This window comes from Micropterus dolomieu, linkage group LG15 (assembly GCF_021292245.1).
Source record: "Micropterus dolomieu isolate WLL.071019.BEF.003 ecotype Adirondacks linkage group LG15, ASM2129224v1, whole genome shotgun sequence".
Lineage (NCBI taxonomy): Eukaryota > Metazoa > Chordata > Actinopteri > Centrarchiformes > Centrarchidae > Micropterus > Micropterus dolomieu.
Window position 1 is genome coordinate 18,579,673 of NC_060164.1, and position 17,967 is coordinate 18,597,639.

The 17,967-nt window shown below is 41.0% G+C and overlaps 1 protein-coding gene across 2 annotated transcripts in view; it reads left to right on the forward strand.

Moving 5' to 3' along the window:
• Nucleotides 1–542: 542 nt before the first annotated feature.
• LOC123984190 (protein FAM13B-like) overlaps nucleotides 543–17,967 on the forward strand; it is a 20,372-nt gene continuing 2,947 nt past the window's right edge. Inside the window, exons 1-19 of one of the 2 annotated variants that reach the window (XM_046070939.1) lie at nucleotides 543–613; nucleotides 724–833; nucleotides 1,085–1,286; nucleotides 1,472–1,681; nucleotides 2,888–3,068; nucleotides 4,691–4,865; nucleotides 5,403–5,524; nucleotides 9,870–10,091; nucleotides 10,289–10,412; nucleotides 10,728–10,825; nucleotides 11,652–11,709; nucleotides 12,383–12,460; nucleotides 13,907–14,114; nucleotides 15,041–15,290; nucleotides 15,516–15,648; nucleotides 16,119–16,200; nucleotides 16,879–17,114; nucleotides 17,295–17,378; nucleotides 17,547–17,651. In XM_046070939.1, coding sequence (XP_045926895.1) covers nucleotides 804–833; nucleotides 1,085–1,286; nucleotides 1,472–1,681; nucleotides 2,888–3,068; nucleotides 4,691–4,865; nucleotides 5,403–5,524; nucleotides 9,870–10,091; nucleotides 10,289–10,412; nucleotides 10,728–10,825; nucleotides 11,652–11,709; nucleotides 12,383–12,460; nucleotides 13,907–14,114; nucleotides 15,041–15,290; nucleotides 15,516–15,648; nucleotides 16,119–16,200; nucleotides 16,879–17,114; nucleotides 17,295–17,378; nucleotides 17,547–17,651 — 2,598 coding nt within the window. In that variant the 5' untranslated portion in view covers nucleotides 543–613; nucleotides 724–803. Of the gene's footprint in view, nucleotides 834–1,084; nucleotides 1,287–1,471; nucleotides 1,682–2,887; nucleotides 3,069–4,690; nucleotides 4,866–5,402; nucleotides 5,525–9,869; nucleotides 10,092–10,288; nucleotides 10,413–10,727; nucleotides 10,826–11,651; nucleotides 11,710–12,382; nucleotides 12,461–13,906; nucleotides 14,115–15,040; nucleotides 15,291–15,515; nucleotides 15,649–16,118; nucleotides 16,201–16,878; nucleotides 17,115–17,294; nucleotides 17,379–17,503; nucleotides 17,652–17,967 lie in introns of both variants that reach the window. The other variant, XM_046070940.1, reaches the window with a different exon arrangement.

Here is a 17,967-nt window from a genome sequence, read left to right on the forward strand (position 1 = left end):
TCACAGCAATTTTCTCAAAATTACATGTTTCCTGGTCGCCAAGTCATTTTCCTCGCCCTGCAAGGCAGTCATCATTATTGTACGCACTGTTTCTTAGTTCTTCTAGGAAGACTTACAGAGTTAAAAAAAAAAAGAAGTTTAAATATATATTTTATCATTCTCATTTAATGTGGTATTTTATCTGTAAATCTGTGGGGGGAAAGGGTCTGTCACACACATGACTGGTATATTTTGAATAAATCCATGAAGAAAATATATTTTGATAAACCTTTCTATAAATGTCTGGCCATTAGGAATATTTAATGAGGAAATACCTCATTTGCATATTAAAAATAAAAACAAAAAGTTTCATTGTGATATGAGTAAAGTTGGGAAAATAGCCTATTTGACTGTCACCTTTAGCTCCTCTATCAGGAAACTTATCACACTGCTCGCTGGGGGAATGAGGATGCGAATAGTTTCAACACTTTACAGATAAAATAAAGTCAGTCGCCCGAATGTTTAGCATCCCGAGCAGGTCTGCTTCTCCTGGCAACGCTTCATCATGGTTACACTTGTGTCACATGACTAGCAACATAAACACGTCCGGGGAGCTAGTGTTACTGGCGGTAAAGTAAGCTAAGCCTTCTCCTTGTTAACAACAGTATGTTTCACTTATTGTAAGCTTGTGAGATGTGATGGCGATGGCAGTAATTTCTCCTCATGCGTCGGACTTTCTGGTAGTCTGAGAGCGGAGCATCATGTCGAGGACGGGAAAGATACGTATAAAAATGGAGAGCTGTGCCGGTCCGATGAGCTGAAAAATGGGAGCAAGCGCTTCAGTGTCGCTCTGTGTAAGTGAAGCTGCGGGTAGCAGTAAGTTGCTATCCTTTTACATTCTTCGGTGTTTTCGAGCTGATTGCAAAATTCATTACTGCTAATATTAGCCAGAGCAAAAAGACAGCCAACTGTTGTTATAACATGGGAATATAATGTTTGAGCCCGGCTATAATTTAGTTAACGTTAGCCATATGTTGTTTCATCCAGGAATGTGATTTAAGGATGGAACTATTAGATTTCTGCTGCATGTCCTCTTTCCATGCAGAGCGACCCGTCTTCAGTGAGAATCCTGAGGACCACTGCTAAGGTCAGCCCAGAACCCACTGCTCCCACTCTGGTTTCAGAGCCTGAACTGGCCAACAGGTGTGTGTTTGGTGTTTCTCTGGAAACACTGAGGGAGGACAGGCAGATGGTCTGTGGAATACCTCTTGTGCTAAGAGACATGGTGGAGTTCCTGGATAAGAATGGTAATTTAGGCACATCCTTGCTTTTTTTGTTCCGTGACCCCTCTGCAGTTCTTTGATTCATGTCATTATCCTATACATCTCTCTTCTGTCTTCCATCCCTCTTTCTTTCTCTCACTCTCTCAACTCAAAACAATACTCAAACATCGCCTGTATGTGTACTACCTGAATCTATTTCGTCATCACAGGAATGCACCACAGAGGTCTGTTCCGTCTGTGTGGCTCGGTGGTGCGGACCAGGCAGCTGAGGCAGCGGTGGGACCGGGGAGAGAGGGTGGACCTAGAGCTGCAGGAGGACGTCCCCACTGTGGCCTCGCTCCTCAAACTGTTCCTTCGGGAGCTGCCCATCCCCATAGTTCCCGAACCCCAGCGCAAACAGCTGGTTCTGTGCCTCACAGGTACTATTGGTGCTATTGGTGTTAGATTTGAGCAAGGCGCTGCTTAGCTCAATCAATAAGTGACCGTACCTCTGGACACCATTTGAGAGCTACAGTACAGCATTAAACAGGACAGGAGAGTGGCACAGTAGAGAAACTGTCAGTATAGGTCAGACGTCTGTTTAATTGACATGTCCCTTAGCAAGAGGTTGAGTATTCAGCATCAATATTCTTTAACCAATCTTGAAAAGATAAGGGAGGTGAGCATGTCCTAAAGAATAACATAGTTATGAGGCTACCTTAATGTAAAAAGAATGAGCTGAAAGTGAGTCATCAGGTAATTTTAATCATTGAAGACAATTCAGGATAACCAAATGTTATGTTTTTTGGACAGTTTCTTTGGGCAGTGTGGTTAGAGAACATCAAAACTCTTAAGGGGAAAAAAACTGAACTGTATGATGTTGAATATAAAGTATTCATTAGTAATACAACTGGAGTCTTGTACTACTATTAATTATATGTAAATTTCCAGAAAATAACATCTAGAATAATTGCTATATACACTCATTAAATGAATCTATAATGTTGGAGATGAAGAAAAGATGAACACTGCATTTTCTGGAGACAGACGTTGATGAAGGTCATTTTAATTTAGATGATTCTTATCTCTAAATTGTGGATTAAAGGTTAAATGATTAAAGTCAGGAAAATAACTTGTGGGATGTTTGTTTTTTGCATGTTTCCACCTTTTCAACACTAATTCTTCCACAAAGGAAACAAATCTTTGCTTTGACAACAGGAAAGTAGACGTGGAAATTAACAGAGTTGAGAGGTCACCTTTTGTGTTTTCCTCAAAGTACAGCAACAGTAGACACCGCTAGGGTTTTCAAGTATTACTTAATACAGTGATTGTGCTTTGAGGAACCAATTCATTATTCACTCAGTTAAATGCTACTGACAAATGCTCAAATGAGTCTTAAAAGTGTTATTTGGTGTGAATTTTATACTATGTTATTTTATAATTGCATGGTGATAATGGGGTGGTTTACTTGTATTAGGCTGCTTATATTCTTAAATCTCATGCTATGTTTAAGGCCTAAATGTGCTTAACATACCAACTAATATGAATCTGAGACCTGTTATATACTGTATCTTCATAGATACCAAAGACTAGTGGTTGAAGTGCATGTTAATAAATACTGCTGTGATGTTTTTGCTTATTTTTAGGATATGCTAATGAGGCCGAGATGAACCATTCTCTCAGAGAAAATTTTTGCCACCTCCCTGCTGACAACCTCCTTATTTTGTCTTACCTCATCCACTTCCTGTCCAGAGTGGCTGCTCACAGCCAATCAAATCACATGCCTGTGGAAAATCTGGCAACCATCTTTGGGCCTTGCATATTCCAGTAAGTTGCTGTTGTTAATGCCACATTCAAATCTTATCCAGACCTGTACTGGGACATAAGGATCCACACGAGCAGACAGTTTAGTGACTTGTGACTTTCTTAAGGTTAGACAGTGGTATAACTTTAAGAAAGTATATTTTAAAATGATGGTTTTCACACTTGGAGAGATTTCTCTAAAGGTATGATCAAGAACAAACTAGAGTTCAACAAATAAAAGCGCAAATGTTCCCTTCACAGTTACTGGAAGTGAATTATGTTCAAGCTTGTCTTTGTCAGATCCAGGCGTAAAAACAAAACAAAAACACTGTTTGTCATGAGAGCAACCTACAAAGTGTCTGGCCCAGTTCATTAGCAAGTGGTTGTGTTTTTCACAGCTACACTGGTAATTTGGGGGCGAGACGGGTTTGTCACCAAGGAAATGGGTGTGGATTGTGGTTGATAACGCTGAGCATGGCACACAAAAAGACAGACTGATATAACAGGATTTTGTCGTTGGCTTCTCCCCTCCTGTTTACAGAACTCAGCTATCGGTGTAAACAAACACTGTCTCTAGGGAGACACACTTACAATCAGACTTGTGTTCAGTTTCTGCCACAGTGGAAAAGACTATTTAGCCAACACCCTTTTCAACTGTTCCCCCATCCCTTGATCACCCAGTCTCATCTGTGTCATCCCTGTTTTCTCCGAAAGTTAACGGCATGTCAGTGGAATGTGGTAGTAGTCGTGCCGTGAAGTTCTGCATATGTGGGGAAAATGTTGGATGATTATAGCAAGGGGAAGAGGAGATGGTTAGGAGGTGTGGAGTTGGCAGCAGAGGCCTGGAAAAAGTTGGGGGTGGGTTTGGTTTGCGGTAGCTGCTTTTCCCTCTGGTTCCACAGGCATCAGAACAGAGGAAGAGAGGAACAGTATAATGGTATGAATGAAAAAGATTAGAGACTGAATGAGAGATACATGCTGCAAAACATGTCCAGCTGAACAAAGCTACCATTTAGCCCAGTACATTGTTGTTTTTGTTGTTGTTGTTGTTTGAGCTCGTTCCAAGATTTTAATAATATTGCTATCAAATTAAGACAAAATGAGATGGAAAGACACTGTAACACCATAGTCATGCATATTTGTCATCTAAGCCTCTTTCTAAACAGCCTGTTGCCCTCGTATGCATCTGTTTTGTCCCATAATTCCCTTGATCTGCCTGAACTGTAAACATATTGCTACTCAAATTTTCTTCACTGTATGTATGCTATGTCAACCTTTACCTACCGTGTATACATCGGACCTAAAAAGGCAGCATGGATGGCATGCCATGTTAAAAACAAAAAGCTGCTTCCTGGTCAACATGTGAAGATTATTTTGGCCAGAGGTGGTGCTTACCTTTGTGTTGTGAATGTTATGACCAGATAACACGCACATATCTATAAATCAGTGAGCAGAAAGTGAGAATTTACAAGCTGTTTATTTTCGCCAATGGGAAATTTTCATCTCAGTTCACTGATGCGTATGACCTTCCACTAGATGGAACCCTTTTCCATTATGTTTGTTACAACACACTACAGCCACTACCACTTTGAATACACAGTACATGTGACATTGTGTTGTTGTTCCCCTGTCTCCTCTTTATGCAGTGTTCCATCAGGACCCAGGATGCTGGAGGAGCAGAGTGTGAGTAACGCCCTGTTGCTCCATCTTCTCCGGCATCAGAACGTTCTCCTTCCAGTCCCAGCCGAGGGCACAGTGGCATCCTCGACCGCCTCCTCCTCCCCGACTCCCCCTACTCTGTCTGCTCTTTCGCACTTTGAGGTGAACCATCATCATCGATTAAGTTTCATTTTTTACACTTGATTACATCGGTAGGGGTGGAATCAGACCACTTACCAACAAACAGAGCTATTTGGTCTACAGGGCCACCATCTCCCATTCATAGACAGTGAGACGGCTGCAGGCTGTCATGAGACATTATACACATGTATAATGCTTAAATTAATTTAGATTAATTATTTTTTAATTGTTTAAACCATTCATCCGTCACCTTATACTTATCTGGTTGCAGGTTATGTTAATTGATTAATAATATTACTAGGTATTATTGTTATATATAGCTGCAAAGTAATGACAAAAAAATGTGCTATAAATATAAATAAAGTCATACCCTTAAAAAATAATTGCAAGCCTTATTGTCCCTACTGGCTTTCTGTCATTCTTTGACCAGAATGACTGTGAAATGTTTTTTAAATTGCACAATGTGGTGTCTTAAATTTAATTTGGTGAAAATGCAAAAAATTGCTTGTTATCTCTCTATAGTGGTATGTGTGTATTCACTCTTGTTGTCCTTGGTAGGTCCGACCCAATAGCTGTCGCTCAGAGCTGAATAGTGTGGAGAGGTTGGAAGGAGAGACAGCTTCTGTCCCAGCGATGAGTGCTTTTGACCAAACAATAGGAATACGATCTCAGCTCAACAGGTACTGTCATCATTTTAGGATCAGTAACTTTGTAACTGCACAAGATAGATAGATAGTATTAATGACTTATTCCCATGTAGTTGTTTTGAAACGTTTTTTTTGCCTTAGCTAAAATATCAGTGGTCATTCTTGTGGTGTGAATATACACAAGACTCTCCCTTTACATATCTTGTCCTGCGGGAATAATTAGGACCTGACCTTTTTCCCCATAGCATTTCACTCTATATACAGCATCGTTTAGTCAGTTGTCAGGTTAATGGTTGTATCATTAGTGATAAGGCTGAGACATCATTCACAGGGGATTAAGGCCAACCTCTGGAGGCCTCTTACACTCTGTTCATGGAAGTCACAAAGATGTCAAACTGTATCGCTTTTTATTCATTGTTAGACAGCCCCACTTCTTCCCTGGAAACTAGAGCTTTTCATTAGTGTTAATCGTTTCATTAAACGTGCTTCCATGGGGAAGGGAACATCGAATCGAAGGACATCACTGCTGTCTTTGACACCAAGCCTCTGTCAAACTTGTGATATTTTTCAGCTCTTCAGGTATTTTTTGATGTCTCCCTATAAAAAAGGTTATGAATACTCAATAGAATATAGAAGCTCCACATTTGATTGATGCTTTAATGAGAAAAGGAGAAGTAGACAAATTAATGATAATTAGATATTCAAGACTATTAAACTACATTTAATAGCCTGAGGCAGGTGCAACACACTGCTGGCTAGTCAACAGGGAAAAGTGTTGTTGCTTGTACAGCCCGCTGACTGGCCTTTCAGTCTAATGGCAAGTCAAAATAGCATTGCGGTTTTACTTTTTGAAGGAGCAGAGTAGGACAACAATGGCAAATTGGTCCCCCAGACAGAATGTACACACTGACAGCCATCTGCTTGTGGGGAACTTTTCCCACTCACAGAACCTGGAGGCTACTATGCTATTTCCTATTTTTAAATTGTGAACGTGGGTTGCAGCAAGGTTGCCAAACAGACGTTAAATTACATTTATATATCTTCTATTTTTGTCCGCCCCTCGTCAGCATGTGACATGGCATTCACGTGCACTTGCTAATTCTGTAGCAGTCACCCACGTATGTGACTATTGTTGTGTGCCTGGTATCTTGATTTGTTCCCTGTGTGTGGATGGGAGTTCTGCTGAAGCTACTGGGGATAAAAACACATTGTAAGCAGGCTTTTGTTGTGGTTCTGTTGACTTTGTGACTTTGTGGTATAAAAGGTCTGTCCTCAGTGGAACTCATGATCATGAAGATGTTATTTGAAAACAAGAATATATTGCTAGGTATTACCAGTAAAATCCTATGAAGGTCACAGAAATATTCAAATGCAGCAGCATTGCAGCCAGATGTCAGACTGACCAGACCGTACTTAAACTACCGGCTTGTGTCAATTTAAAGAGAAGACATCACTCAGTCCAACTTCTCACCGGCCAAATGACTAATATAATATAACAAGACACTGAGACACTATCTCCATGTAGCCCAGAGCAAGAAAAGGTAAATCTGTATAGACTGTGGAGACTGTTCTTTTCCAGCCTTTATGCACCATTTGTGTGCGCATCATCTCAGATCATTTTATACAACATAGACACATGTGGACACTCCTGCACACACACGCCTACAGATATTAGATCCTAAGAGGTAAAATCTGTCATACCTGCTGAGGAGTGCCAAGCTTCATACCATGCCAGTTTTGTGTGTTCTCGCCGCTTCCAAGTGTTAATTAAGATGTTAAGCTAATATACTGTCTGAAAGGCACACAGCCTTTCCTCGTTTCCTCAACCTAATGAAGGGGTCCAGATCAAATAACTATATTGGGGTGTGAAAATGTATTTTGTTCTTGTATTTATTTATTAACTTCATGGACACAGCAGCAGCGCAGGATCCAGAACAGGTAGTCCCATTTGTCATGGTTCATTTGTTAAAAATGTTTGACTTAGGTTTATTTAGCATAAAGAATGGAACCTTTTTTGGTTATTTGATTCTGCACATCAGACTGGGATTCGTCACTGGGATGTTTTTGCTTTCTGCAAACATGTCTATGATTTGCATGTTGTTCCGTCTGGCCATGTCTGGACCGCTGTGCTTCCCACTGACGTCACAGTCCATATTGATTCTAGTCTAATTATACCCACAAAGGCTTGGATTTCAAAAAAGGTGCCATGCTTTCTGGTTCTACCAGTTACACAAGATCATATTTCAAAAAGATATTTATCTCTAGGGAAAAAGGACAAAGGGTTTTCAGTAAGCTAATTACTTGAAAAAGATTTTACAATAAATGTCCCTTTCACATCAGTAATTTCATGTATTCATAAAATTATCAATTTTCAGATGAAGTCTAGATATATAGTTAAACAAATATATTTCATATAGTGAGGTTTGTTGGTTGATACGCATGAACAATCTTCCCTATGTAGTCACGCTTTTTAAAAATCAGCATTGAACTTCTCAGTTGTAATTCTGATTGTGCATATCAGCCAGTATTTAAACTTGTGTTTGAGTGTGAATGTATGCAGCTGAGTGCAATTTGTGTGTGTGTTCTTGTCCCAGCCTCTCTGGCCTATTTCCACCTATATTACAGTGCTAGAGCTGGTATTGTTAACCTCAAATATGACTAAGTGCTGCTGTATGCGAGTTTATATCTGTGTCTGTATGTGCATTTTTACGTAAGGTGTGTGTGCATGTGTGCGTGTGAGCACGGGTAATTGAAGGTGATGGGTCAGCTCTTTGCCTGCGGGTGTCAGTCGTAATGTTGACCATCAAGGACTCAACATCTGTGCCCTCCTTTCTTTATGTCTTTGGCTTTTTTCCATCCCTCCAAAGCAGCAAGCTGTTCACTGTCACATGTAATGCCAGACTTCTGTAAGTTTAGACGTTCTGGTAAAGGATGTTTTCTTGTCTCATCTGCTTCAGCATCAGTAACAACAACCATGGGTCTACAGTCCACCACAAGTGAGTGAGATTAATGCAAAGCGGTCTTAGACACAAAAAAGAAATGTAGTTGCTTGAGAGCAGTGGTCATTAATGCATGAAACTATTTTTAGCGTGCAGTTATTTACCAACAAAGATATCTGTGGTTCGAGAAGCAGGAGCTAATTTGTGCATCACTTTACATTGTTTATATTACATTTACATTTGCCTGCAGCTTGTGTCTGTCTATCCTAGTTATCCGTGCAGAGTTTGCTTTGTTGTTTTTTTGTTACATCTGACCAAGGTCTCTTAAGATGAAAAATGTTTATGGGAGTGAAACTTGAAGCAGAAAAGTAGTTAATGTTCTCAGAACGTAGACTGTTTGTTTGTTTGGCTAACTCTTTAAGTGGTGGCCTGAGCAGCTATCATTAGTATCTCGCTGCTGCTATACTGACCCGTCTGCTGTAGGTTACAGCTCTGGAGTCATACACGGCTTTAAGCAAGTACGTGACTGATGGGCTGTTTTTGGTTCACGTCGCGGCAAATCAGTTGTGCTTGTTTTCGCTGGGAGCAGCTCATTAGAGCTTCATGAGACGTGTCATGGTGTAGCATTAGATTAAGCACCACTCATTCATGACCTGCTGGATGTTTGTTTTCCAAACTACTTGGTGCAGTGACAAGAAGTTTTTTGTTATTTGTTGGGCATTCCAGACTTAACTCATGTTATCCTTGTGTTACACAGATTAATACAATACTGAACTGTATTCCTGTCTATCAGTATCTTTGTGTCTTTAGAAAAGTTTCTTGTTATCCTTGATGCCCCCCCTCTTCTCTCTCTAATTCTTTTCCTTTTCATTGTTTGTCTCTTTCTTCTGTCTTTTGTCGTTTTCACCTTTCGAAACAAATTTCTCGTAACACGCTGTATTGTGAATTGTATTCATGGTTAATACATATTTTATATTGCTTTATAGATAAGAAATAAAGCATGCTTCAAACTAAATTTGAGTTGCCAGACTGTGAAAATCACTATGCCTAGTATTTATCCTCCTCCAATGTGACGCCATTTGCTTTGACAATTTTTTTCTGGACATTGTCTTTTAAGCTAGCTCTTTTATTCTTCAGGAAAACCCCTGCAACAGACCGTTCAACCACTTTCCTTCTGGATAAAAGGGCCACAGAGCATCTGGACCAAAATTAATTTATTAAGAAGTTATGAACTTAAAGGACTTTATCAAAATGTGTAGCTACAGAATAGTAGTTCTTATTAATGCATCATTACTCACTATAAAGCATTAGTAAGTGATTTATTAACCATCAATAAAGCCATTAGTTAATGTCTTATTAGAATTTCTTCTGATCTCCTCCTGTGTGTGCACCAATCTGCCTATCTCACTCTCTTTCTCTCTCTGTCTGTCTCTCCATAGTGCTGACACACTGCCGCAGGGCTGTGAAACCAGCTCTGACGTCAGCGCTGACATTCAAAAGCTGATTCCAGACGTGGAGGTTCTGAAGGAGCACAGTGAAAGTACAGAGGCCAGCTCTCTGCTCTCCTGGCCCACTGACCCGGGGCCAGAGCGCCCGCCACAGGGCAGACCGTACCGAAGCATCCAGAGAGAGCCACCAGAGTTGGAGTGTACCACAGAAGGGTGAGCGTTTCTTCCATATGTCTTTACTTTTTTCACTCATAGGGGATTTTTTTTTTCACCTTAAATGATTTGAGCAGTTGATAACATATGCCCCTTTACGTCCCCCTATCTGCCTTCTTCAAAACTCAAATGTACAATGCATTGTCATTGCTATGACATCTAGGAATTGTGTCACTCTACAGTTTCTTTATCAACAGGACCTTTTCTCAGCACAATATGCCACTATTCACCTCCATATCAAAGGAGAAAGAGGAGGAAGAAGTTGATGAGCTCGAGAATACAAAGACACCTTCTTCACCCATCATAGATTACTGTTCAAAGGTGTGCATTGCTGATTTTCTTGCTCTCACATTCTTTGTTTTTTTTTTTTTTAGGCTTTTCTTTTCTTTTACATTATCTTACTTTTTCTCCCTTTCTCGAGCCCATTAAACATCTCTAGCTGTGAATATCATTCAACTGTTTCTATGGTCGTTCACATTTATTACTATATTTCCGTTTATATAAATGTAGTAAATGTTAAAAAAGGACAATGCCTCCTGCGTGCGCTGCACTATGCTTTTATTGTTTAAAGTGGAACATCTTTTAGCTCACAGCGGGACTGGAACGTTATATGACATGGACTGAACTGTGTTTCAGGCTTCCACGGATGCAGGGCAGATATCATCTATTTCAGACTGCTGCATAGCGAATGAATCACAGAACAAAACCCAAAGACAGATGCAGCACACAGAGAGGTGAGAAGAAAATGTCTGCATGAAGACTACACAAGATGGCATTTTGTTGCAGATGTATTTTCCTTTCTTGCTTCCGCATGTATTGTTTTTGTAGCAGTGGCCATTTGTTGGTTTTGACAGATAACATCCAAGTGGAATAAAAATGACCAGTTTAATACAAATCAGCTGTTTGAAATTAAACTCAGATTCAAACATAATCTCAAATCAAAGACAACAGAGTTTGTAGTTATAGTTAAAGTGGATCAGATTCAGATTTTATCTGATTCCTTTGGATGCTACACTTGTTTTTGTCCCCCTCCACCCGTGCTTGGTTCCTCTCAGTTCAGCTCATCTCTTTGCCCTGCAGTCAGTTGAGAAGTAGGTTATTGGAGCAGTGTGCAGCTCACAGTCATAGTTTTGATATGATTCCAGTCCAAATAACACTGACTTGCCACAGGGGCTCACGTGGAGCTGGCCAACTAGCTACATTAGGCTGGCCTAGCATGGTGGCACACTGACTTTCTGTTTGCGCTGCCTCCACAGAGCCACAGGACAGGTCATCTGTGTTATACCTTATTAGTGTCAGACATGGATAGGCCAAAACCTTAATGGCAGTGCCAGATGACCGTCTAACCTCAAAGCTACACACAGTACGGGGTGATCCTGCCTCTGAGTAGGTTTCATACAGTATTGATTATGAATGCAGACAGAGCACAATGTGTATTAAAGTCACATGGACTGTGAACCAGAGAGGGAAACAGTGTTTTTGTTGCTTTAAAAAAAACAACCTAATACTTAATGTGATTTCATTGTATTTGCCTGTTGTTGACAGAATTGTGTTTTTCAGCAAGCTGTGCTGCATGGAGTACAAGACAGAAGACAAAAGCAGAGTGTCCAAGTGGAAGGTAAACAGACCTTTGTGCCATCTCCAAATTATTTCCACAGGCTTCTATTTCATTTCAAGCCAGCGAGGATCATTCTCTCATAGCCACGGCTCAGAGTTGTAGCCTTAGGCTTGTGAGCTAGCAAAATGAAACGCATTAATGCACATAGAGCCACAAATAGAGTTCACCTAATATTTTAGATAAGAAACAAAGTTTAAAAGTGATATGAATGTTTGATTTAATTCCACAGCACAGGCAGAGGAAAAAGGGAATGTGTTAAATGGTTGTGTTGCTAGTCTTCATTGATACCACGACTGACATACAATGAGGTTACCAAATTAATCCACAATAAAAGAACATTTTTTAGCAGTAGCTAACAAAATACACTCAGGATGCCCCTTTTAGTTGGATGATGTTTGCTACCCGACTTGGACCGATGATTTCCTTCAGAGTTCAGCTCAAAAATATATTGGTCTTTACTTTTGTTAAAGAAACTGTTTTTAATGGTTGATGAAAAACTAACCGGGTCTGCTGAAAAAGATAAAAAGAAAGAAATTCATGATCTCTCTGTATGTGTCATTCTAGCCTACATTTTTTCGCGTTTATGGCTGTGTGCCCACGCTTGTGTGTGTGTGTCAGTAAGCGTGCTTCAGGAGTGGGACTTCATCAGTGCGTGTGCTGTCTGTTCCTTCAGGGGAGCGGAGGAAGAGGATGTAGTGGTTCTCCTGACAGACACAATGATTGCAGAGGCAGGAACAACAGTACGTATGACGTAAGTTCTCCTTCCCCACGGTCTTTTTGGATACACAAATTAACACTATCTTTAGGATGAGGGTGTCTATGACAACAGGACGGCTGATGCCTCCAGTGATTGTGTGTGTTTGTTTGCGTGTGTGCTTGTGTGCACACCTGTATGTGTATTGCTAGGTGTGAGCTTACTTGCCTGTGGGTGTTTTGCCTCAGTAATAACAGCCTCATTCCTTCCCCCTCACTTCCATCCTTCCACCTCCTCTGTGTGACGCACACAGTTTTTTTTTTATGAATGAACAGCTGAGGAGAAAGGTGAGAAAGGAGAAGCTGAGCCTTTATCTGCTGCTGTTGATGATGATGATACTGAGAATGGTGTCAATGTGCCTAAATGAGCAAAAAAAAAGATGCCCTTAAACCAAATTATATTATATTGCAAGCTGAACCCAGAATGGTTTCGGCACAGCTCAACTGCAAATCTTTTATTTTTCTCACTCTGCATAGCACCACCAGAATTCAGTGCATATACACCTACACGCCCACATACCGAGGCAAACCGTTCCGTGACTCCTCGCAGCTCCATCAAATAGACTCCACAGCTCTGTCTGACAACGTTGCCGTGGAAACGCCTCCTCATATACAGTACCTCTCTCCTCGCTTGCACACACACACCCGCACCACATGCACCCGACATGAGCGGTATACCCGCCGCCCACCTTCTTCCGTGCGTGACGAATAATCCATGTGGAGGCAGTTGGGCAGCAGAAGTGCCGGTCAGAAGGAAAACCATGTGGATTTAGGAATTTTCTTTGGGGGCAAGCTGTACTCTCACACACCCACAAGCACGCCGTTCCGGGGATCTGAGAATCACAGCAATACTGCTAATGGAATTACAGCGTGTTGCTCATCAGGGATCCCACGCTGGATGCTGATGCACATTAGGAATTGAAGTCACTGACTGAGAGAAGTCGGCGGGATTCTTGTGGAGCTGGTTGAGTGCCTGGCTGGCTGACTAGTTTCTAGTCGCACAGAGACCTGAGGAGAGCTACAGTAGAGGTAGCTGGTAGTCGGTTTTTGCATTACTGAAAATATGGACCACCTCACCGCTGTGCTGCTTGTAATGACCATTTATGCTTTTGTAACTGACTGGGAGCCCTGGAAGAGCAAAGATTTGCTTTTTTTGTTTTGAGAAGTTTGTTCCTCGTTTTTTAGCCACTCCTGAAAGCAGCCTGCTCATAGAGCTTTACTCATTCCTTTATAAGAAGGACTCATACCACCTCATCTTGCAACTCTTCTTCAGCGCCAGAATATTTCTTTTCATAGGAGAGAGTTTTACAGGACTTCTCAAGATTCCTGAGCAGTTTGTGAAATGCTGAAGACTCCCTCCTCGGCAAACTACATCACATCTTTCTGACTTCTCCTGTCCCTGCCCGTCTGCATCCCTGAAGCCATGTTCTGCTTCTGTTTCCAGAGCCCCTCCCTCAAGCTACAAGCCCTGGAGGCTGACTTGGGACCCCTGCCAACACCGGGAGACCCCCAAGCTCAGGATAACCTGCCTGCCCAGCAACAGCCTCTTTCAACTGAAGAGCAGAACCTGTATCTGACCCACAAGCTGCCCCTCCACTCACCACAGTCACCTCCTGCTCAGAATCAACACATGGATGACTCAACACAGCCAGGTAAGACAATGGCAATCAAGCGGTGATATACTGAAATGTTAATAATCAAGTTTCATCAATTTCCTGTGTTATGTGTTTTTTCGTGAGAAAGATGAAAATGATGTAGAAGCTGTAAAAGCCCATTTGCTAGTGATGAATTTTATTCTCCAAAGCACCTCAAAATAAAGTAATTTCAGCTCGGGGGTCTCATACATACTTCATATATATATATTAGTGCCTTTATTTATAGTATCTAATTCATAATCTGTTTTTATTCAGAGCATCTTCCTAGCTGCTGTAATTCCTTTGGTGCATGTAAAATAACAGTCAATAAATCTTGACAGCGAGCTATGAGCTTCATCATTTCCCAGAGCTGGGTGTGTCTTTTCGTGATAATAGTGCACCAAGGTATAATACTGTTACTGTTGCATCACTGCACAGCTGCCTGTGACGCGATGAAATTAGTACATGTAGTCAATAATATGTCACATGTTTGATTATATCAAGGCACCAATGTTTTGGTGACAGTCTCAATGTTTTTTTCTTGCTGCCCTTTTTTATGTGCATGTCTAGTTCTGGCAAGAAACAAGTGTTTTTTAACCGTAGAGGTTTTAACTGCCAAAAATAAATAACATTCAGATTTGTTGTTGATTGTATATATCACACAGACCAAATAAAAATCTTAATATTTAAAAGAGTAGCTTGAATAAGAAAGAGCTATTTGTCCTTCTTTCTTTCTGTTCCTTCCTTCCTTAATCGTTGTTTTCTTCGTACCTACACCTACCTTTTTCTCCCTCTCTCACATCTCTCATTATGTCCCATCTGTCCTCCTTTATAAAGTCAAATAAAAATGACAAACATACTCAAATAAAATAATTTATTAATAAATAGTAAAATAATGATTATAGATTTCAGTTAATATTTTGGCCTTCCTCTCTCTCTTACAGAACACACCCCATCCCCTCTTTCATCAGAGTCCAGTCCTGTCCTATCCACTGCAGTTCTTTCTGGGGGGATTTCAGGAAATGACACTCTGCCAAGCCCACCGGGCCCTAACACCAGCCCACTCCTCTCCTGTTTTATGACGAGCGACTGCCCCGTTCCCTCGCCGCGCTGCCCCAACATCAGTCACAGCCTACGCTACAACCTAGACCCTGATGCAGCCCCTTCTCCACCATGCTCCCAGCACATAAGCATGTAAGGACTTCTCCTCAATAATTTCACTCACTTTATTTATTTAGATGGGATAGTATCAAATTTGATGTTCCATACTGCTGGGCCTCAAATCAGAAGAAAATATCACAGTGCTAATGTGGTACAGATGCAGAGTGGAGGATTGCTGAATGGCTACCATGTTAGGTAATGGTTAAATGCATGTTATGAGTCCTTATATCATAGATTTGTGCGCTTTTCTGTCTCCAGGGCTCGCAGTAGTGTCCATACAGAGCTAGATGATGGCTCTGTGTCCATCTCAATGCTCAACAGACACATTCACACCCTGAGGAAGAGGATCAGGCGTTTTGAGGAGCGTTTTGAACAGGAGAAGCACTATAAGGTGAGGAAGGAAATCAGAGCTGCTTGGTCATTCTCTTGAGTCATGGTTGGATTGGTTATTGCCTCAGCGTGGGAAGCTCAGTGTTGCCTTTTTTTTCCCGAAACCACCAAAAAGCTCTCACAGAGCCATGGGTGAGGTTTTTCTTTTTTTCTTGTTTGTGTGTGTTCCTGGCTGGGTGTGAATTAGATATATTTAAGTTCTAAAAGGATGTTGTGGATGCAAACGACTCACATCGTAAAAGAGTGAATTACTCCCTCTACTGGTGTAGTGGAAAAATTACATTTTGCTACACACTGGATCCTTGGTCAGCTAGTTGATAGGGTTGCTACAGAACAGCAAAATATTGGTAAGAATTAGAACCCACTCAGACCTGGAACAAAGGACAAAGTTAAAAAAAAAAAAAAAAGGTTCCAGGTACAAGAGACACACTTCTGTTCTGTCAGTGATGTGATTTTAATGTTTTTTTCCAGCCAGCCCACAATGACAAGACAGCCCATCCAGAGGTAGCCAGACTGATGAAGGAGCTCATCAAGAGTCGCAAGCAGCTTAAAGGTCCGTTAATAAACACACCCACACCATGAACACATTTATTAATGATTGCAGTGGTAGAAGACATATTCACATCTTTGCTTGAGTAAAAGTACAGAGTCAGCTTAAAGTAAAATTACTCATATTAATGACATATTATGACATGGCAGAGGTCGTGATGTTATTAAAAGGGTAGTAAAAAAGAAAAAAGAAAGTTCTGCTACAAACAAATCTGTATTCATTTTTTGGACAATTATAATCATTGTTTTTTTGTGAAATATAGTGAAGATATGAGTTTTACCTCTTAAATAAAACCATCTCTCCATTCTTTGGTGGACTGCTAACAACTTATGGCGTCTAAAATGTCACAAGGGGCCCAATTACTGTAGACACTGACTGATTTTTGTCACAAGCCAAAAATGTTGGGAACCACTGGTTTAATTTTTGACAATACATTGTTTTTTGAAATCTTATGGTTTTAATGTAATATCTTAACCTGATGTAGAGTAGAAGTATAAAGTAGCATAAAATATAAATACTCAAGTACCTAAATACTGTACCTAAATACTGTACTTGAGATAATGTACTTAATTGTTTTCTACCACTGAATTATCGCAACAACACATTTTAGATTCACATTGCCCCTGTTTTTGTCCATGTTTTCATCTCACCATATTTTTCTGAACAACTGTCATGTTTTAGAGCTAAAGCTGAGACAATCAGAAGAAGCGGGGCTGAGAGGGCAGGGAGACTTCAGCTCATCAGCCGAAACATGCCGGACTAACATAGACCAGAGGGAGGCAGCACTAACAGGGACTGAGCTGCAGCAACTTAACAACAACAGCAACAACAAGCCAAATGTGGAGGAAACGGTCAACATTATAACCAACAGACTGAAGGAAAGACAACGAGAGCTTGGCCTGCCTGACAGTATTAAGGTTAGTGTTGCAGAAATGCTTTCACCACACACACACACACACATACACACACACATACACACATACACACAGATATTGTAATATAGGCTCTGTGGTCTGATTCCTTGGCCTTGGAGGGAAAATCTGTGTGTTACTAAACCTGGATAAACGCTGACTGATTACCTGTTCCTGTATGTGCAGGAGATGTCCCATTTCCAGATGACTATGGAGAAGACCAGCCTGCAGAAGTGTTTGCTCTACTTTGAGAGTCTGCATGGACGACCAGTAAGACCAGCCTCAGTGGCTCCCCTTATGTTTTACGTGATGACTCCTGTTGTGTCATGTTGTTCTCTTCTCTCTCTCCTTACTCCACTGGCTTCTCTTGTTTCTGTTTTACCACCAATAACAAGGTGGTTCCTATTTGTGTCTCTTTTTCTATCTGCGATTCTTCAGAGTACCAGGCAGGAGCGGACGCTGATGAAATCTTTCTACGATCGTTACCGCCTTCTCAAGCAGCTGCTGCTTTCTTCAGCTGCTGCAGCAGTCATCACGACTATCGTGAGTTGAAAGCTCTCACTCATTCTGAATTTTAAATGAGAGAGGGTTGTCTTGTAGAGAGGGATGTGATCTCTGGAACGACACAAAGCCACTGTATTTCACTGGAGAATCAAACTGACCATGGCTTCTGAGGCAAAAACAGTGTCCTCTAGTGGCCAGATATAAGAGCTACACCAAACTTTTCTATTTATGATAGCAAGACAGATAATTCTGAAACTTATTCTAATAACTAATATTCAGGTGAGTTGTTTTTTTGACTAGGTAGTAGCTAATCAATTGGGATACGAGCCATATCATGACTAACTCCCAACAGGCT